This window comes from Bombyx mandarina, chromosome 13, assembly GCF_030267445.1.
Source record: "Bombyx mandarina strain Sakado chromosome 13, ASM3026744v2".
Taxonomy (NCBI): Eukaryota; Metazoa; Arthropoda; class Insecta; order Lepidoptera; family Bombycidae; genus Bombyx; species Bombyx mandarina.
The window spans coordinates 889,183-908,166 of NC_143220.1; the positions used below are offsets into that span (position 1 = coordinate 889,183).

General features: G+C 36.8%; 2 protein-coding genes across 4 annotated transcripts; both read left to right on the top strand.

Moving 5' to 3' along the window:
• The first annotated feature begins 1,362 nt into the window (after window positions 1–1,362).
• HisRS (histidine--tRNA ligase) lies at window positions 1,363–13,146 on the top strand. Of its 3 annotated transcripts, none has more exons than XM_089732254.1 (9): window positions 1,381–1,640; window positions 1,733–1,996; window positions 2,692–2,904; window positions 7,993–8,214; window positions 8,835–9,041; window positions 9,580–9,874; window positions 10,740–10,840; window positions 11,256–11,438; window positions 12,311–13,146. In XM_089732254.1, the coding sequence occupies exons 1-9, from the start codon at window positions 1,548–1,550 to the stop codon at window positions 12,542–12,544; spliced, it is 1,812 nt and encodes a 603-aa protein (XP_089588380.1). In that variant the 5' UTR covers window positions 1,381–1,547; the 3' UTR covers window positions 12,545–13,146. The 3 variants fall into 3 exon arrangements, with proteins under 3 accessions (XP_089588381.1, XP_089588380.1, XP_089588382.1); XM_089732256.1 differs by lacking the exon at window positions 1,733–1,996 and adding an exon at window positions 2,283–2,457 and having other exon boundaries at window positions 1,386–1,640; XM_089732255.1 differs by lacking the exon at window positions 1,733–1,996 and having other exon boundaries at window positions 1,363–1,640.
• Window positions 13,147–14,615: 1,469 nt separating this feature from the next.
• Window positions 14,616–17,072, top strand: LOC149501569 (uncharacterized). Its single transcript, XM_089732259.1, has one exon. The coding sequence runs from the start codon at window positions 15,549–15,551 to the stop codon at window positions 16,836–16,838; it is 1,290 nt and encodes a 429-aa protein (XP_089588385.1). The 5' UTR covers window positions 14,616–15,548; the 3' UTR covers window positions 16,839–17,072.
• The last annotated feature ends 1,912 nt before the right edge of the window (window positions 17,073–18,984 follow it).

An 18,984-nucleotide genomic window follows, 5' to 3' on the forward strand; every position in this document is an offset into this window, starting at 1 on the left:
TACTAAACAGATCATTTTCTTCTTTATTTCTTTTGTATAAGCGCATTTTCATGGGTAATATAATATTGCTATGAATAAAAAGACTTAATAGTTCTAGTTTTTTGCTAATATAATATTGCTATGAATAAAAAGACTTAATAGTTCTAGTTTTTTGCTTCCTTGGGCTTGGTAATGTTTCCTTCTTCTTTTCTTAAGTATGGCCATTGGCTTTTGACTTTTGGCGACCACAATAAAATCTTCCATTTTTAAATAAATATGTAATTAATTATTCTGAAACATGATATGAAGCGAAATAACATGAATTTGATAAACTTGGGACTCTAATTAAAATTTAAATGGGATAAAATAGTCTCAGTAAAATGGTGCTTATTTACTGAGACTTTTTAAGTAGCTATATTGAAAGAAACTACGAAGCCATGATCAGCGGCTTTCAATTGTATGTTTCTGCATTTGCATTTTCATGCACTTTTGTGTCACAAATGCTAAATAGTGAATTCTTCTTCTTCTTCTTCCTAGTCGTACACTCTTGTCAGAGCGGTCGTGGTCATGCATCAGTCGGATCCTGCGATACCGATGTTCTCGCGATGCGACGCCATGTGGCACGGTGTTTCGCAGAATGAGGCAATCATTTATATTGAAGTCAGTCACAGATTTTATAAAGTCGGTCCATCGTGTCGGAGATCGTTCGCGAGGTCTTTTGCCCTCGACTTTCCATTGCACCACCAACTGCTCAATGGAGTCCTCATTACGAGTGATGTGCCCGAAGAACTTGAGGATTTGTATTGGACTGTTGACGATAGTCTCTCCTTAATGTTGAGCTCTTTCAGGATCGAAATTTTGGTATGGTGCGCAGTCCACGGAATTATGAGGAGACATCTCCAACACCACGGCGGTCTTGCATCCTCAGCGTCCACCTCTCAGCCCCATACAGAAAGATTGGAAAGATCAGGCATCTCATTAATCGAACTTTTGTGTTTTTGCTTATTCTGCGGCCTCTCCAAATTTTTGTTAGCCTCTCAACTGAGGATCTTGTCACGGCGCAATGTCTTCGGATCTCATCTTCCGTGCATCCCGCTATATGTTGGACTTCCGGCTGGTTGATGTTAGCACGATCTACGATCATCATTTTGGTCTTATCACGATTGATCGCAAGTCCAAAATCCAACGCTGTGGTCTCCAGCCGCCGAAGAAGCACCTCGATTTGACTCTGATTGACACCGTAGGTACACTGGAGGGTAGTATCATCAAATCGTTATTAGACCACCGTAATGGGTTCCCGCCAAAAAGCCATAGCAATGTCAAAATGTAAAATAATCCCAATGTCAAATGTCAAACACATAAAAATCTTGCTGAAACGAAATATAACCTATAAAATTTATTGCATAGATTATACACTTATTTATTGGTTATGGTTGGTGTTAAAACAAAAAATGAAAGTAACCAAGCTGAAATAATTGACCTGCAATTTGCTATCTAACTACTGCACTTGCGCGCTTTAACCTTGAAAGTATAGTGAATTTTATTTAAACATTTAGATTTAAATCATAATGGCAGATTCCCAGGAAGATTTATTATTGAAAATTCAAGAACAGGGTGATCTTGTTAGAAAATTAAAAGCAGCGAAGGAGTCCAATGAGAGGGTACGTGCCACATTAAGGTCTCAATCTTTACACGTACTTATTGTAATGTTACATCAGCCATCCTTTCCCTAACAGAAAATAAAATTTTCTAGGGAAAGGGCTTTAAAGAAGTATACAATTTTGAAGAAATTGACAAGCATTTAAGTCACTACAGCTATATTTGTGGCTATGTACCATCCAAACCTGATGTGGACGTAGCTAAAGCCTTAAAAAGCTTAGATTTTTCCAACTACAAATATATCAAGAGGTGGTGGAACCATATGCGGAGTTTCAGTGACACTGAAGTGTCACTTTTTCCGGATTTCCGGCAACCCAACTTTTTAAAATATAATAGTATAAAAATATTAGAAAGTCAGGTTTGTGAGAAATCAATGTTGATTCTGAAATAGTTGCACCTTAGCTGTTTGTATGAACAGTGTAAGCAAAAGTAATTTTGTACACAATTAACGATATAATTTTGTTTATGAGTTAAATATTAGAGGACTAAATTAAATCACTCTTGTTTGACTGTTTACTTGTATGTATGTACATCAACTTGTGAACTCCTCATATGGTAATTTCATCATCAAAATAACAAAATATTCATCTTTTGTGTAATTTAATTGAATTCTTCAGTTTTTATGTTTTGTTTCCGGTTATAAGTACTAAAAAAGTGGTGATGAAAGTATCATTGTGGTGTTAAGTAAAGGCATATTATTGAAGCATGTCACACAAATTACTTACATTTTTTAAAACCCATGTAATGGCAAGACGATTATGCAATGCAGTTCAGAGAAACTGTCTGACAAAAAATGTTACAACATCATCTTGTCGCAAGGTATTGGAAAGTGCTTGATGCTCTTTGAGTTGCTCAATTTATAGGAAACTTAGGTTATACTTATTAACTTTGCTAAATTATTGTTAACTTGGCTTAAAAAAATATTTTTTAAAAAGTAAACCAATAATTAATATTTTATTTTATTGTTAGTAATTAGTTTCTTTTCATGACCAATATCCAGTTTTATATTATAGATAAATTATTAACGTAATTTAAAAAAAAAAACTTTTTTAGGTTAAGGAAGAAGTATCAAAGTTGTTAGCTTTAAAGGCTCAACTTGTAACAGAAGATGCAGGCCCACAAAAGTTTACTCTTAAAACACCAAAGGGAACAAGAGACTATAACCCACAGCAAATGACAATACGAAATAATGTATTGGATAAAATAATTACAGTTTTTAGGAGACACGGAGCTGAGTGTATTGATACACCAGTTTTTGAGCTAAAGGTAAAGCAAAAGTAATTCATAATAATTTTTAACATTACAAATCATTAATAATTAACAATAAATCATTTCTTTTTAGTTGAAAGAAATGCTTAATTCAAATACTTGTTTTTTTTTATTTAAAAATTAAATTTATGATATCGAAAAACCTTAATTTATTAAGAATAAAAAAAAGAATAGAATATGACTTATTAGGAACCTTAATTTATTTAATTATGTTGGAGTTAATGGATATAGAAACTCCTTATCAAAAACATATACATAGAAAGAAGTGACAAGAGTTGTCATAATAAGAAGAAGTGAAGAAATGTCTGACACTTCGTGAAGTACAATAAAAAATAAGAAAACTGTGATTTCGATAATATATTCTAAAACATCGACGTAACTAATACTAATATATAAAAGTGTGTTAGTAGGTATATTATTTCGTAACTGCCTGCACTCTGCGATTTGAAGATTGGACTCTGTGCTACCAAGAACTTTAAATCATATTAGGTTACGGACCCGCACTACGAAAATGGAAGGTATCACAGGAAAGCTTCAGATCGGCCTCCTAGATGGAAAAAATTGGGACACCTGGAAATACAAAGCCTTATGCTTACTACGCACCGTACCGTCGGCCCTAGAAGTAGTTGAAGGATCGTTCCAGGAGCCTACTCGTCCACCTACCGGATGCGGCGATGCTGAATTGGCGGCTTATCAACAACAAAAAGATAAGTTTGATAAAGCTGATGCCAGCGCTATCCTAATACTTACCACCAATATGCAAGAAGACACACTTCGAAAAGTTATGCGGTTCACTAAAGTACGTGATGTCTGGTTAGAGCTCCACAGGCTGTTCGACGGAACAAATGCGGACAAAACCTACAACCTGTGTATGAGTTTCTTCAGCTTTAAGAGGGATCAAGCAGACGACATAGCCACTCACATGTCAAAATTAAAGAACATCTGGACTGAACTGAATCAAGAACTCAAGAAGGACAGTAACCAAGAGCTACCCGAACTGCTACTTGTTTGTAAGATACTGGACACGCTTGATGATTCATACTTCAGCTTCAGAAGTAGTTGGCTCCTACTGCCCAAATCCAACCGTACTGTAGAAAACCTAACTAGTCATCTCTGCGCATTTGAAAGGGCACTGCAAGGTAACAACGTACCTTCGCATCATTCGGAAGCCCTGGTTTCGAATACGGAAAAGAAGAAGGACAAGAAGCTTAAATGCAACTACTGCCTAGGTATTGGCCACAGAGTACGCAACTGTCAAAAATGGATCCGTGACGGTAGACCTCCTAAGAGCCAAAATCCGATCCAGACAGCAACGCCTTCTACTTCAAAGACCGCTAATTTGTTACTCATGTCTTTAGAAGATAACGAAATCTTCACAGTTTCACGGGACAACGAGAACTGGTACATAGATAATGGCGCAACAAGCCACGTCACCAACAGAGCTGACATTTTCCAAACCTACGAACATTTCAATGAGAACTACACTGTTACAACGGCCGCTGGTAATGAAGTCCGTGCCAAAGGCAAAGGAACAGTACAGCTCAGAGGATATGTTAACGGGAAACAAATCGACATCAGCCTGCAAGACGTCTGGTACGTTCCGGCCATAAGCAAGAACCTCTTCTCCGTACTCGCACTTCACGACCGAGTCCCGAATAGCACCTTTTCATCCAGGACAACTGAATGCAACGTCATTGTCAACGGGAAAGTATGCTTAATAGGGAAGAGACAAAAACAAGGTGGCTTATATCGACTGGAAGTAAAACCCGTACTGCCAGAAAAACCACCCGAAGTCTTTGCAACTACAGCAACGATGCAACTTTACCACGAGAGACTCGCTCACCAAAATAAAAGACACGTAAGAGCGACGATCCAACGGGAACTAGGTCTAATCCTGCCGATGGATAAAGATACCTGTGAAGGCTGCATCTTTGGAAAGGCGCATCGACTTAAATTCGGTACAAGAACCCGAGCTACCGCGCCCGGAGAAATCGTACACACTGACGTTTGCGGACCGTTTCAACCTAGCTTCTCAAACTATAAGTACTACGTTCTGTTCAAAGACGACTTTACTGGCTACCGTATGGTGTACTTCATACGCAAGAAGTCCGAGGTCAAAGACAAATTAGTTTTGATGATCGCTCAAACTAAAACAGTCGGACACACCATAAAGTGCCTTCTAAGCGACAACGGCGGTGAATTTGACAACGCGTCCATAAAAAATGTTTTAGACACACATGGAATAGCACAGCGACTTGTCACCCCGTATACACCTGAACAAAACGGAGTAAGCGAAAGGGAGAACAGAACCCTAGTTGAGACAGCAAGATCAATGATGTACGCTCATGAGCCATTACCGCAAGTGCTATGGGCAGAGCTCATTAATACCGCCGCATACATACTGAACAGAACAGGTCCCACAAGTTCAGATAAATCTCCGCATGAACTTTGGTATGGAAAGAAACCTATTATTAAACATCTCCGAATAATAGGCTCAATCGCATACGTCCATATTCCAAAGCAGAAGCGTAGAAAACTCGACAAAAAGGCAATAAAAGGTCGACTTATTGGGTACGACGAAGATTGCTACCGTATCTGGGTCACAGACGGAAAACACTCGACGCTCGTCCGCTCTCGTGACGTAATCTTCGATGAGAAACCTCTTCCCATCTGTAACAGTGAAATTCCTAAAACAGAAGTTGAGACAAGAGAATACCCGATTACCATAACGCCAAATACGAACTTAGAAAGAGAAGTTGCAATTCCAGAGCAAACACACGTTCACGAGGGAGATACAACTACCGAAACAATCTCCAACGACCATGATCATGTTCTCGAGGGAGAAGAATCGGATCAAGTCCTCTACGAAGACCATGACCATGAAGACGAAACGACAGTTCCAGAAGAATTATTTTATGATGCTGAACCACCGCCAACCGGCTATAATCTTAGAGATCGCTCACTGATTCGACGTCCTGAGAGACTAAGAGATTACGTCTGTATCACTGAAACATTCCCAAATAATTTCGCAGACGCTATGAAAAGGGACGATCGCGAAGAATGGCAAAGGGCAATGGGTAGCGAATTGAAATCCTTCGAAGACCTGAACGTTTGGACGCCGTGTGCATTGCCAAAAGGACGAAAAGCACTTCCCTGCAAATGGGTTTTACGGATCAAACGAAATCCAGATGGCACGATCGACAAATACAAGGCTCGACTTGTCGTAAAAGGGTACAGACAAAGGAAAGGAGTAGACTATGACCAGACCTTCAGTCCTGTCGCACGCCTGACTACTGTACGAGCACTACTCAGTGTTAGCGCGCATGAAAACTTACATCTGGTCCAATTCGACGTTTGCACAGCCTTTCTGAACGGAAAGCTCGAGGAAGAAATATACGTTCAACCGCCAGAAGGGTGTAACCTCACGGAAGGAACGTCTACCGTTTTCAAGCTTAACCGTAGCCTGTACGGACTTAAACAAGCACCAAGGTGCTGGAACTCGTGCTTTCAAGAGATCCTATTGGATATGAACTTCAAACAGTCCGAAGCTGATTGCTGCTTATATTCAAGAGAAGTTAACGGGAAGAAACTACTGATCACGTTGTACGTCGATGACGGATTAGTAGCTGCCACTGATGAAGACACGGCTAACGCTTTCTTAGAAGATTTGAAGAAGAGACTGCGCATAACGACGAAACCAGCGACATATTATCTTGGTCTTCAAATCCATCGAGGAAAGGATGGCTCCATCTTCATCAACCAAGAGGCATACGCGAAAAAGGTATTAGACCGCTTTCAAATGAGTGACTGTAATCCCGTTTCCACACCGATTGAGAGAGAGGCTATTCAAGAAGGGAAAGAAGAAACGGAAGCTTCCTGTTTCCCATATAGAGAAGCTGTCGGTGCTCTGGCATACTTAATGGTTGGTACTCGCCCTGACATTGCTTATGCCATCGGAGTTGTCTCAAGAAAGTTGGAGAAACCTGTAAAGACAGATTGGCTCAAGGTAAAACGTATCTTGCGCTACATCAAAGGTACCTTTTCGCATGGGATCTCATATAAAGCTGGTCTCAAACCTGGAATCCTAGAAGGATTTAGCGACGCCGACCACGGAGGTGATCCAGAAACCGGACGTTCCACAACGGGAGTGATCTGTCGCTATTCTGGAGGCACAGTTTCATGGATCAGTCAGCGACAAACATCGGTCGCTATCTCCACTACAGAAGCCGAAATTGTGGCAGCTAGTGAAGCTGGCAGAGAACTAATGTGGCTTGCTAGACTATACCAGGCATTGACTACAATTGCGGACGTACCGGTTCTGCATGTGGACAATGAAGCTGCTGTTCGTCTTGCTCACAACCCCGAGTTTCACAAGAGAACGAAGCATATCCGGCTCAGACATTTCTACGTCAGAGAATTGGTAACTGAGGGTATCTGCAACGTTGTACGGATCGGAACAAAGGATCAAGTCGCAGACATCCTTACCAAATCACTACCTCGTACGTCATATGCAGTTCTACGCCAGGCACTAGGACTGTGTACTATGTAAATGTTTAGGGAAAGTGTTGGAGTTAATGGATATAGAAACTCCTTATCAAAAACATATACATAGAAAGAAGTGACAAGAGTTGTCATAATAAGAAGAAGTGAAGAAATGTCTGACACTTCGTGAAGTACAATAAAAAATAAGAAAACTGTGATTTCGATAATATATTCTAAAACATCGACGTAACTAATACTAATATATAAAAGTGTGTTAGTAGGTATATTATTTCGTAACTGCCTGCACTCTGCGATTTGAAGATTGGACTCTGTGCTACCAAGAACTTTAAATCATATCAAATTAATCTTGGACTGCTGATATAGCCTGACTTAATTGCCTTGCTTAATTTTTTTTGTTAAATAACCATTGTACTACAGGAATTATCAATGTTTATAAACATATATCTGTTTAACCGGTTGGTCATAACTGCATGTTCTTAAATAATAGACAAATAATATCAAAATGTAACTAATGAAAAGTAAAGCAATTTTTGAATTACTTTAACTTAATTTTAGTTCAAATCTTTTAAATCATTTTTTTAGGATGTGCTTACTGGGAAGTATGGTGAGGATTCAAAATTAATCTATGATTTGAAAGACCAAGGTGGAGAAATTCTTTCATTAAGATATGATTTGACTGTACCTTTGGCTCGGTATTTAGCAATGAATAAAATAACTACTTTAAAGAGATATCATATAGCTAAGGTGTACAGAAGAGACAATCCTGCCATGACTAGAGGGAGATACAGGGAATTTTATCAATGCGTAAGTATAAAATAAAATTTGATTTGGATTTATTTAACTATGGTCATAGATAACTCATTCATGCTTGTTCAAATTAAAAATTAAAAAAGTGATAGTTTGAATAATTTCAATTTATTTTAAATAAAAAAAGAAAGCAATGAACACAATTTAAAATTACAAAAAAAAAGATTATAAAATATATTTTCATCCTTGAGCATGGATTATTTTTCTTACTTGGAAAAAAAGAAATAAAACTAATTTATGAGTTTTTTGAAAACCAATTGCATAATAATAATAAAGTAGTGCCCTTGTACTCTGTATCCTTATTGTCGTGTTTCTTCTAACAGCTGTGTGTACAAAATATATTAAATAATTGCAAATACATATAATTAGGTTTTAAAAAATACTTTTTTCTTTAATTTAATTCCGTGGTGTGGGGGTTTTTGGATGTTAAAATATGTATGGTACTTTGCAACTTGACAAAAAAGTTGCCTGTTGTCTAAAGTTGAAATTTTTATTCTGATTTCCCCAAGAAGCCAGCAAATTAATCAGTTCCTTAAGGTTGTGGACAATAATTTTCAACTACGAAAATATTTTACCAGAATACTTTATCAACAATACAATTTACGTTTATTTTTTAGGACTTTGACATAGCTGGTGTATATGATCCTATGGTACCTGATGCAGAATGCTTGAAGGTAGTGACAGAGATCCTAGAGGCTCTTGACATAGGGCAATATATCCTCAAAGTGAACCACAGAAGATTACTTGATGGAATGTTTGAAGCTTGTGGAGTTCCTGCAGATAAGTTTAGGACCACATGCTCCACAGTTGATAAACTAGATAAGGTAAAGCATTAAAAGATACAAATTATAAATAAAACATACCTGTATATCATACATAGTACAATAAGTCTAGATTCATATAAAACAGAACAAAAATTATTGTAAAGCGCTAGGGCTACTAACTGCTTTAATGTCATTTCTGCAACAGTTTTATAGTCGACATGACAAGACTACATTTATCAAGAATATTCTCGGTATTACTAGTTCGTTTTATATTTGTTTCTGCTATGTGATGACAGATGGCGTAACTCTTAACGGCATAACATTATTTTAAAATCAGTCTGCTATAACTAAAATTTTAAGTCAATAAGGATTTACAGATTGAAGGCCCTCAGGTTTAAAAATAATAATAAATATAATCCAAAAGTGAATGTAATTGATATGTTGAGACAGTCTCAAGTTTGAATGCAGTGATAATATTCTGTACACTAAGCCAGGTGAGTTGTAAGCTCATTCACCCACCTGCAACTAAACAATAAAACTTAAAACCTTAAAAAAGTCCATACATTTTTTGGTATTAATCTCAATTTATTCATTTTAGTCACCATGGGAGGAAGTAAGAACCGAAATGATTAATGAAAAAGGTGTGTCACCTGATGCAGCAGACAGAATAGGAGAGTATGTACGCTTAAACGGTAGCACCGAACTGGTAGAGAAACTATTGAAAGATGAGAAATTATCTAAAGTAAAGGCTGCATTAGAAGGTGTAGAAGCAATCAAAACTTTGCTACAGTATTGTGAACTCTTTGGCATTAAGGATAAGATTCTGTTTGATTTGAGTCTTGCCAGAGGTTTAGATTATTACACTGGTGTTATCTATGAAGCAGTGCTTACACGTAAGTTTAATTCATAATGAAATTGTTTTATTATTAATAATTTATCTTATTTTACTAATTTTGAAAAAATGAGACATATTGTAACAGAGGTGGGGTAACTGCTAAATGAGTTTGAAGCTGTTGTGGGCTAAAGGCTAAGGCGCCTGTTGTGCTAATATCAAACAATGCAACAACGCCTATGTTTAAATCCTTAGGACGGGATTTTTTAATGAAATACATAATTAACTCATGCTCACAAATGACTTTGCAATGAAGGAACAAATTTTTTTAACAAAAGTTAAAACCTCGCGTCGAGATCGTTATATCCGATCGGTAGGATCTTTAGCTATTGTACCGGTCTTTTATGGGCCTCCGGATAATTACGTTTTAAAAAAAAAAAACTATTTTGAGTTATTTAACGTCAGGTTTTAGCTCCGTGAGCTCACCTACTCGCCCTGTGACGCTGATATGGTCTCGCAAGACCATTAGCTTAGGTGGTAAAAAAAATATTTCCGCTCTGCAAATCGAAATCTCTCTGGTCCCCGCGACTCCTCCCCGGAATGAATCCTGTTCTTCAACCATGAGCTTATCTGCGCAGAGCTCCGCGTCGTCGTATATTTTTAGTTTCTAGCGATGCTGGTGTTGCTGGTGTCGAATTTTAACAAATCTTCATTTATTATTATCACGTTTACTACAGCCCTTTTATCGTATGAAATAAGAAATTTATACTTCGATTAAAATGGAAATAATCGATTATGCTCTAACAAAAATGTTTCCTGAATTAAGTTGATCGTTGAAGCGCGATATTAACTATATAATACCGACAATTAGATTGACGATAATTAACCTTAACGCCTAACTAACACAAATTGTTATTTCCTTCTAGAACCTATTAAAATTGGAAATGAGGAACAAACGGTTGGATCCATCGCTGGCGGCGGAAGATACGATAACCTCGTCGGCATGTTTGACTCAAAAAACAAACAGGTATTTTGGAATGTTGAATAAATATTTAAGCGGTAGGCAGCGGCCTGGCTCTGCCCCTGGCATTGCTGGCGTAATTTCGTAGCATAAGATCTATGCAATCTAATTTATTACGTTTTGATTATTTTGTCCACTCATCAAAAGTATTTGGAATGATTTTTTAATGGTTGCAAGAAACTGACGACTCGTCTGCCGAAAAAAAAAACATTTCAATAATAACAGCTCTCAGTCAACATCATTCTCCTGCCCTTCTCCCAGTCACCTGGGGTCGGCGCAACATGTTTTCTCCTTCCATACTCTTCTATCATATACCATTTCTTCGCTCACTCCCTTCTTACCCATATCGTCTTTCACGCAATCCATCCATTTTTTCTTAGTACAGCTCTCAGTATGAATAATTAAATAATTATGTATACAGGTGCCATGTGTAGGCGTTAGTATTGGCGTTGAGCGTATATTCTCGGTACTGGAAGCGAAACTCGCCGCCGGTGACATAACGGTTCGCACAAGCGACATTGACGTATATGTAGCGTCAGCACAAAAGAACTTCCTAGAGGAGCGCATGAAAATATGCGCTGAACTGTGGGATGCTGGGATCAAGGTAACGTGATTTTTTCTTATTGACACTTTAAAATTTTCATAAATTACGCAAATTTTAATAAGGCTCAGTGTGTTTTGTCTAATTTAACATATGAAATATATGAACGTTTTTTTTGTTGGTGATCTATGCATTCTCACATTTTGTATTCGATTGGTTTTGGTATAATATGTTGATAATTCAGGGAGGGTTTTTGTAATAGTACAACCAACTTACATGTGGTTGTATTTTACGAGTATACATTTTTTGCGATAGTTACAGCGACACGTATCCGGGTTTCAGTAGCTATAATATAAACGTAATTAATAATTTTGTAATTTCTAATCTAACGAGGTGTTTTAGGTTTTTGTTCGTTACGTTAATATCATGTATTTAAACCTTGCTTACTGATATGACCACTTTAGTAAAATTGTGATTTGAAATTTGATACAACAAAAGAAAAAACATCCCTAAAAAGAAAAAAAAAAAAACATTTACATCGATATCATTTTGCCTGCGATTGACCCCTCGGAAGATTTCACTACACACATTTTTATTTAATTTCCTTTCGATTTTTTTTATTTTCGAATAATTCACATTTTCACCGACGACAGATTTTGTGGCCACGTAAATACGTTAATTCTTACTTTTAGTATTTTAAAAATATTGTAGAAAACACTAAAGGGAAAAAGGGAAAAAAAACTATCAAATATATATTATTTTAACCATGTGTGGGATAGCTCATACAAAATGTATAGTGAGCGATATTGTATGTTAAGATAAAATATTATAGTATCTTCGCCGTGTGCGACGCCCTTTATTATCCAAATATCAATTGTACTGTTATTTTGTAGTTTCAAGAAAGCTTTAACTTACAACCAAATCCGCACTTACAGACCGAGCAGTCGTACAAGAAGAATCCCAAGATGCTGAACCAGCTTCAGCATTGTGAAGAAAATAAAATACCACTAGCGGTCGTGTTGGGCGATTCCGAACTTAAACGGGGCGTTGTCAAAATAAGAAACATTACCACTAGAGAAGAGGACGAAGTGCCCAGAAACGATCTGGTTCAAGAAATAAAGAAACGTATTGACAATTTGAATCTTAATCAATTGAATGGAGCAACATAATGAAGGAAGAGAATTCGGTAGGCAGCGGCTTGGCTCTGCCCCTGACATTGCTGAAGTCCATGGGCGACGGTAACCACTCACCATCAGGTGGGCCGTATGCTCGTCTGCCTATAAGGTCAATAAAGAAAAAATTTTTTTTTTGCAATTTTAATTTCAATTTCTCTTATTCTTCGAAGGCCTTTTTTTAAATTGTTACAATGTCAAAATTATTTGTTTTTGTATGTCTATTAGAAGATTTATTAAGTGATATTTGTACACGCTTTTTGATTGTCAACGCAAACCAAGTTTGTAAAACAAAATGTTTTTTTAACTAATATCTTTAAAAAGCTGGTTAAGCGTTTTTTTTTTAAATATTCATCTCTTTCTAATTTAAAACATATTTATAAGAGTTTCTGAATTTCGTTTTAATTGCTTAATGCAACTTTCAAATAAATTTATAGGTTAATTTAAGAAGGTCAAGTTACTATATTAATAATTAATATAAATATTAGTAAAAACAATTGTACGTTGGGTTTACTAATATTGGTAGTACATAATGCAGTATTTTCAGAAACTTAATATTTTATTTGTAAATTCGGTAATAAAAGAAATCTTAAATTGTTTTTTTATTGTTACATTTAAAGGAAGATTGTTCGGGGTATAGAAAATACGTTTGACAAACCCTAAGTTTAATATAAACATCAAACTACAAATGGTTTCTGGAATGATAAATATCTTCCTCTATTATTACTATGAACGTGATATGATTTTTTTGGGCGTAATCAAGATTTCGACATTTCCTCAGGGAGCCTAAGAGGTTCCATTTTTATTGGCAATTACTTAACATATATAGCAGGAACATAATATATTAATAATAAACACAGACACAAAGAGCAAACAAATCTGTTCATCACATGAATGTTTGCCCCATGTGGGAATCGAACCCGCGACCCTTAGCGCAATAGTCAGGGCCGCTAATTACTGCACCATCGAATCAGTTTGCGTATTCTAAAAACGCAATTTATACAGATATAGATAGAAAGACTTAGGTTCGCTTGCCATGAGACCTGGTTCATCTCGTAGTGACTATAACTAATAAACTGATAGCCGAATTTTTTATCTATTTATTGCTTAAATGGTTGGACAAGCTCACATCCCACCTGGTGTTAATTGGTTACTGGAGCTCGTAGACATCTACGACGTAAATGGGCCGCCCAGCTTGAGATATAAGTTCTAAGGTCTCAGTATATCTACAACGGCTGCCCCACCCTTCAAACCGAAACGCATTACTGTTTCACGGCAGAAATAGGCAGGGTGGTGGTACCTACCCGTGCGGACTCACAAGAGGTCCTACCACCATTAATAATGACAATAGAAGAATGAGTATCTGATGTGCTTGTGGTATGCCTTCGCTTTCTGTAGCCTTTAATCTAATTGAAACTTAACACGGAGTTCCTGTGCCATATATTGTCTAAGTATAGGTTATGTAACCTAACACCCTAACAGTATCATTTTGTTCTAATGTTAATGAATTACTATCGATTTTTCTACTATCTAAAACGCACAGATAAGCTTGTTGTGAGATAAAATGCTTATCGAGTGCAGTGACAGTTTTTTCTCTCTCAGATAGATGGATGAACTCACAACCCGCCTGGTGTTAAGTGGTTACCGGAGTCCATAGACATCTAAAAACTAATTTTGTGGGTTTCATTTGTATTACACGATATTATTCCTTCACCAAGTTTTGTGGATCGTCCTCAACTGTAGCTGTAGACTTTTGTTTTTAGTTTAGCCGATGTTCATAAGCCACGGTGTCGGCCTACTATCGCCACAAATGGTTCTAGTGCAGTTAAGTGGCAGGAATGCAGTCTTCACAACTTCGAATTCACGTTTTTGTGGTTCGTGGGCTTCGATAATCACTTACACACATCATGGATCTAAACACTAGATGTGCAGTGCTAATCTACTCATCTCTAGATTCTAGACCAATATAAAACATATTTCGAACTTTACGACCATGGTTCTAACGGTAAGAAACATATATGTATGTGCAGGATTTAAATGAGTTATTTACCTTACGTGGATACAACGAATACAATTGTCGATTGTTGGGTCCTATGCCTGTCTAACTTTTGTCGGTAATTGCATTTGTGAACCTCGAAGGAACCTCATTAGTAACTTAATCGAAAATAAAGTGTATGTTTACTTTGTGAATACGCGAATGTGTTTGAGAAACCGACGAAAAAGACATTCTCCTATCGAGACATTTTTACGAAAAAAAAAAGACATGAGAATTTTTTTATTTCAACATTTAATTGACCCAGCTTCTCTATACTTTTATGTATGCCGGAAATAAATACACCAGACAGTAATAAAGAAGCACATCCATACCATACATATATTTTATGCTAAATATCATTACCAAAGATACTGATCCTAAATAATTCTTATCAGGAATTAAACCCGGATCAAAAATTTAATAAACGTAGGTTAATAGAGCTGTATAATTGTTGAGTAAAATATAAATAGAGTATTTGTATAATAAGTGCTATAAAATGAAACCAACATACAATTAGGCAGTGGCTAAGTACTGGCGATGTCCATGAGCGACGGTAAAGAATCCACATCAGATGGGTTATAGGCATGTCCGACTTCAAAATAGTAGTAAAATCGTACTATGATCCAATTAGCTTGCTTTTTTTATTAAATAGGCCTCGAATACTGCAAATAGAAGTTCAAAATTTGAATGCCCTTCTGGTCTGTTACCTTGGTTGGATTTCATTGACCTCGATCTCGCATTCCACCATTTACTTCTAGTTCAATAATATCATGTCACGGACGCACCGTTGTCTGTTCGATTGTTCCCATAACTGTGATTCCTGTCTTTGTCCCCAAACTCGCCATGAAATCCAACACGATTCACGTCGATATAAAATTGTTCACACAACTTATCTACCGCCTATTACCAGTCAAATCACCGCGCTGACAACATCTCGTTAAATGAAAGGTTATTTCGAGTTATGAAATGAGTCCGCGTTGTAAGTTGTATTTATCGCTACTAATATGTATCACTTTAATTATTTCCGGTGGTAGTGCATCGGTTTTAAAAGAAGCTTTAGAGGAACACTTGAAAGATGTAGCGCACAATGAAGGAGCGGAGTCCATTAAACACGATAAGCAAAAGGGCGAAAAGGTGCATCAATTAGAAAGTCAAATTAACGACAGTCACAAAAATCACTATTCAAAAGCTAACGACGAAACAAAGTATTTGAAAAAGGAGCACGATACAAAATCGGCTACGGATAGTGACGCTTATAAAGGCCACAACAGCTCGCAGGACAAAGCAGAAGATAGTCACGCAACAGGATACAAAAGGGGGCACAAAAAAGGACACCATAAACAAGGATTTCAAAATTCTTATCACAAAGATGAATCGTCTAATAAGAGCACTTTCTTCGATGACTTAAATGACGAAGGCGATCAAGCAGCTTATAACAGCAGATTAAATAGTCACGATAATCAGGGTGGAAGGAGCTATCAGGGATCACATAATAATGGAAAAGAGTACGTCCGCAATAATTACCGCGGCGGCGGGTACAACCGCTACGGAGATACGGGTAATAAGCAAAATCTTCGCCATGATTATGGAAAAAAATATATTCTCGATGACGCTTTGAATCATAATAAGTATCGCAATGATCATAATAGTTATGATAATGGAAAACTACGTGATTACCACGAGTACCGTGCCCCAGAGGTGCATCATCACCACCATGATCCAGGCTATAATTCGCAGAGATGGGAAAATGAGAGAGGCTGGGAAGAAGAACCTACGTGGAGGCGAGATCCAGGATGGCGTAATGAGCCTACATGGAAAAATGATGGCTGGCGAAACGAGCCTGGGTGGCAAGGTGACCCGGGATGGAATCGAGACTACAGCGGACCCGGCTATTACGATGATTACGGCGTGCGACATGACGGAGGATATGGTTACGGTCCAAATCATGGATATGGGTATGGTTACGGTGAAAGTCGAGCAGCACCGGTGGCGGAGATTCCTAAAAATGCTCCGGTAGTTGCTCATAGAAAACAAACCATAACTATTTACGAAGATCCAAGGTACGATGGAAAAGACAAAGGACAGCTTCATCGAGAAGAAGGCGACTACTTACAATTGGAATTCAAGCCAAGCGACCAACGATACGCCACTGCTACTTATGATGACTCATATTACACACGTAATGTGCCCACCAGAGACGGTGGTATGGAAGCTAGTAAAATCAATAGATTAGTTTATAATTATAGGCGACAATGATTCACAGAATTAGGAGCTTTGTATTTTTGTAGGTTATTTAAAATTTCCTTAGATTTAATTTATAATTTTACTGTTCAGTAGCATACAGCTTGTCGTACAATATTTTATCATAAAATATCAACGAAGATAAACCTTTGGGATAGGTGTTGGGTAAAGATAAATAATTTATTTTTCAAATGTAGTAGATTTGATATGAATGTGAGAATGCAATAATTATTATGCAAATACTAAAAATGTTTTTCATTTTACCTATACAAAATATGAGCAGACAAGATATGTCAATATTAAAGATTTCTACATTGCGTATTTACGGATAGTCAGTGAAGCGTGAAAGTCAAATAGTGAGTGCTTTGAAGGGAAGATTCCTTCGGGCAGTTGCTACGTGACTGATACGACGGTCAGTCATCTGGCATATTTCAATTTGTTGCATATGGCACACGCAAACGGAATGTGTGATGGACCGTAACAGAATTGGGTCTATGTGAAATTGATAGAATATTAAGAAATCTTATATTCGAATTTTCAGAATTTGTATGGCATATAAATATGTATAACGTAATTTGAGAAATGTGATAATAAATCGCCTGGGTAATAAATAGGTTTTTCCCACCTCAACGACTTCACAATTCCTTCACAGCGACGTGAATTCATTCAAAATTAACAAACTCTCTGATGTCTTTGGCGGTAATTTTCAGAATGAATTTAAGTTTTTGAACAAAGTCACTTTATTACCCTTTCCGCTTTAATTAAAGACATCGTTATTGAGCCACTACCCACTCGTAGATATTTTTCAGTGCTTTTATTTGTAATTTAAATTTTGCAACCCTTCGTTGTGGTTCCGCTTTAGGGGGATAAACTAATTTAAACGTTAAGCCTCCGACAAAGTCTCTTTTTATAATATGTATGGCCTGGGCAACATTTTAAAATTGGATTAGGCCGACATCCATTTAAAATAAAGAGCAAATTTATCTACGGGTTTCAGGCTTTGTTCCAAATGTGCATTTACCACAGTGTATCGCAATTTCATTTTGATTCAAAACCCATATTTCATCAAAACTAATTATATAGTGGTTTTTGTTTGTATTAAAAATAGATTTCAATTCAGATGGAATCGATATAGTTTTTAAGTTTTAGCTTTTTAAATAAAATCAATAATAATTTTGGGCTTTTAAACTGAAAATTCGATAAACCGCATTATTATATATTTTTCTGTAATACAATTACAAAATACTGATGAATAATAATCTATGAAGTAAAATTATTCCTGATAATTTATAGTAGCTATCTTTGTAGTATATGTACCTACAATGCACCCAGAACTCTTTATGGCTCACGGAGATGACTATTAATTTTATTCACTGGGTTCTGATGAATAAACAAATTAATAGTCTTGCGAATACAAATCAAAGTTTGGTGACAGTGGAATATCGAAGCTAATTTGCAATTCGAGTAGAAATAAAAATTGAGACCCACTTTACGAATAAAGCGGCAAGTTGCGGATTTTATGTACATCCTTTATTTTATAGCAGTTAACTTGAATTTCATCACTGGTGACGTAAATATTAAGTAACATAATTATTATATACTGATGTTGTTACTTAAATATATTAAGGAGGTGTAGTAGTATTGTTCCATTTTTAAATGAATAATAATCGAACGATACTAACTTACACTATTCTTGCTACAAAACATAAATATTATTACTAGGAAAACATTTTTGTTTTGGTCTTTTTGATATACCTAATATGTTTTTAACATGAACATTTTACTTGTAATAACATGAAATATTTATTACTGCATTGCTCGTTGGTTTATACATTAACACGATATACCTACTTAAAAAAATTTACAAGATAGCCGTCGTAGCACCGTAGTTCATGAGGGACGTGGACCTCCATGACGATCTGGAGCTTGACTTCGTCAGTAAGTATTTTCAGACGGCATCAGTGCGACATTTTGAGAAGGTGGCACGATACGAAAACCCTCTCGTTGTGGCCGCCGGTAACTACATATCCGATCATGCGGACTGAATGGTAAATAGCCGACTTCGCTCTAAATACGTCATTTCGGATCCTTTCGATCCACTAGCGGTACTTTTAGGTACTTCAAGCACCAGTCACCGTTCTCGTCGAAGGGTTCAGCGAGT

Bases quoted from the DNA above. Each gene is read 5' to 3' on its own strand.
- HisRS (XM_089732254.1), top strand. From the start codon at position 1,548: ATGGCAGATTCCCAGGAAGATTTATTATTGAAAATTCAAGAACAGGGT. The intron at 9,875-10,739 runs GTAAGTTTAATT...ATTTCCTTCTAG, and splicing joins CTATGAAGCAGTGCTTACAC to AACCTATTAAAATTGGAAAT. The intron at 11,439-12,310 runs GTAACGTGATTT...CCGCACTTACAG, and splicing joins TGTGGGATGCTGGGATCAAG to ACCGAGCAGTCGTACAAGAA.
- LOC149501569 (XM_089732259.1), top strand. From the start codon at position 15,549: ATGAGTCCGCGTTGTAAGTTGTATTTATCGCTACTAATATGTATCACT.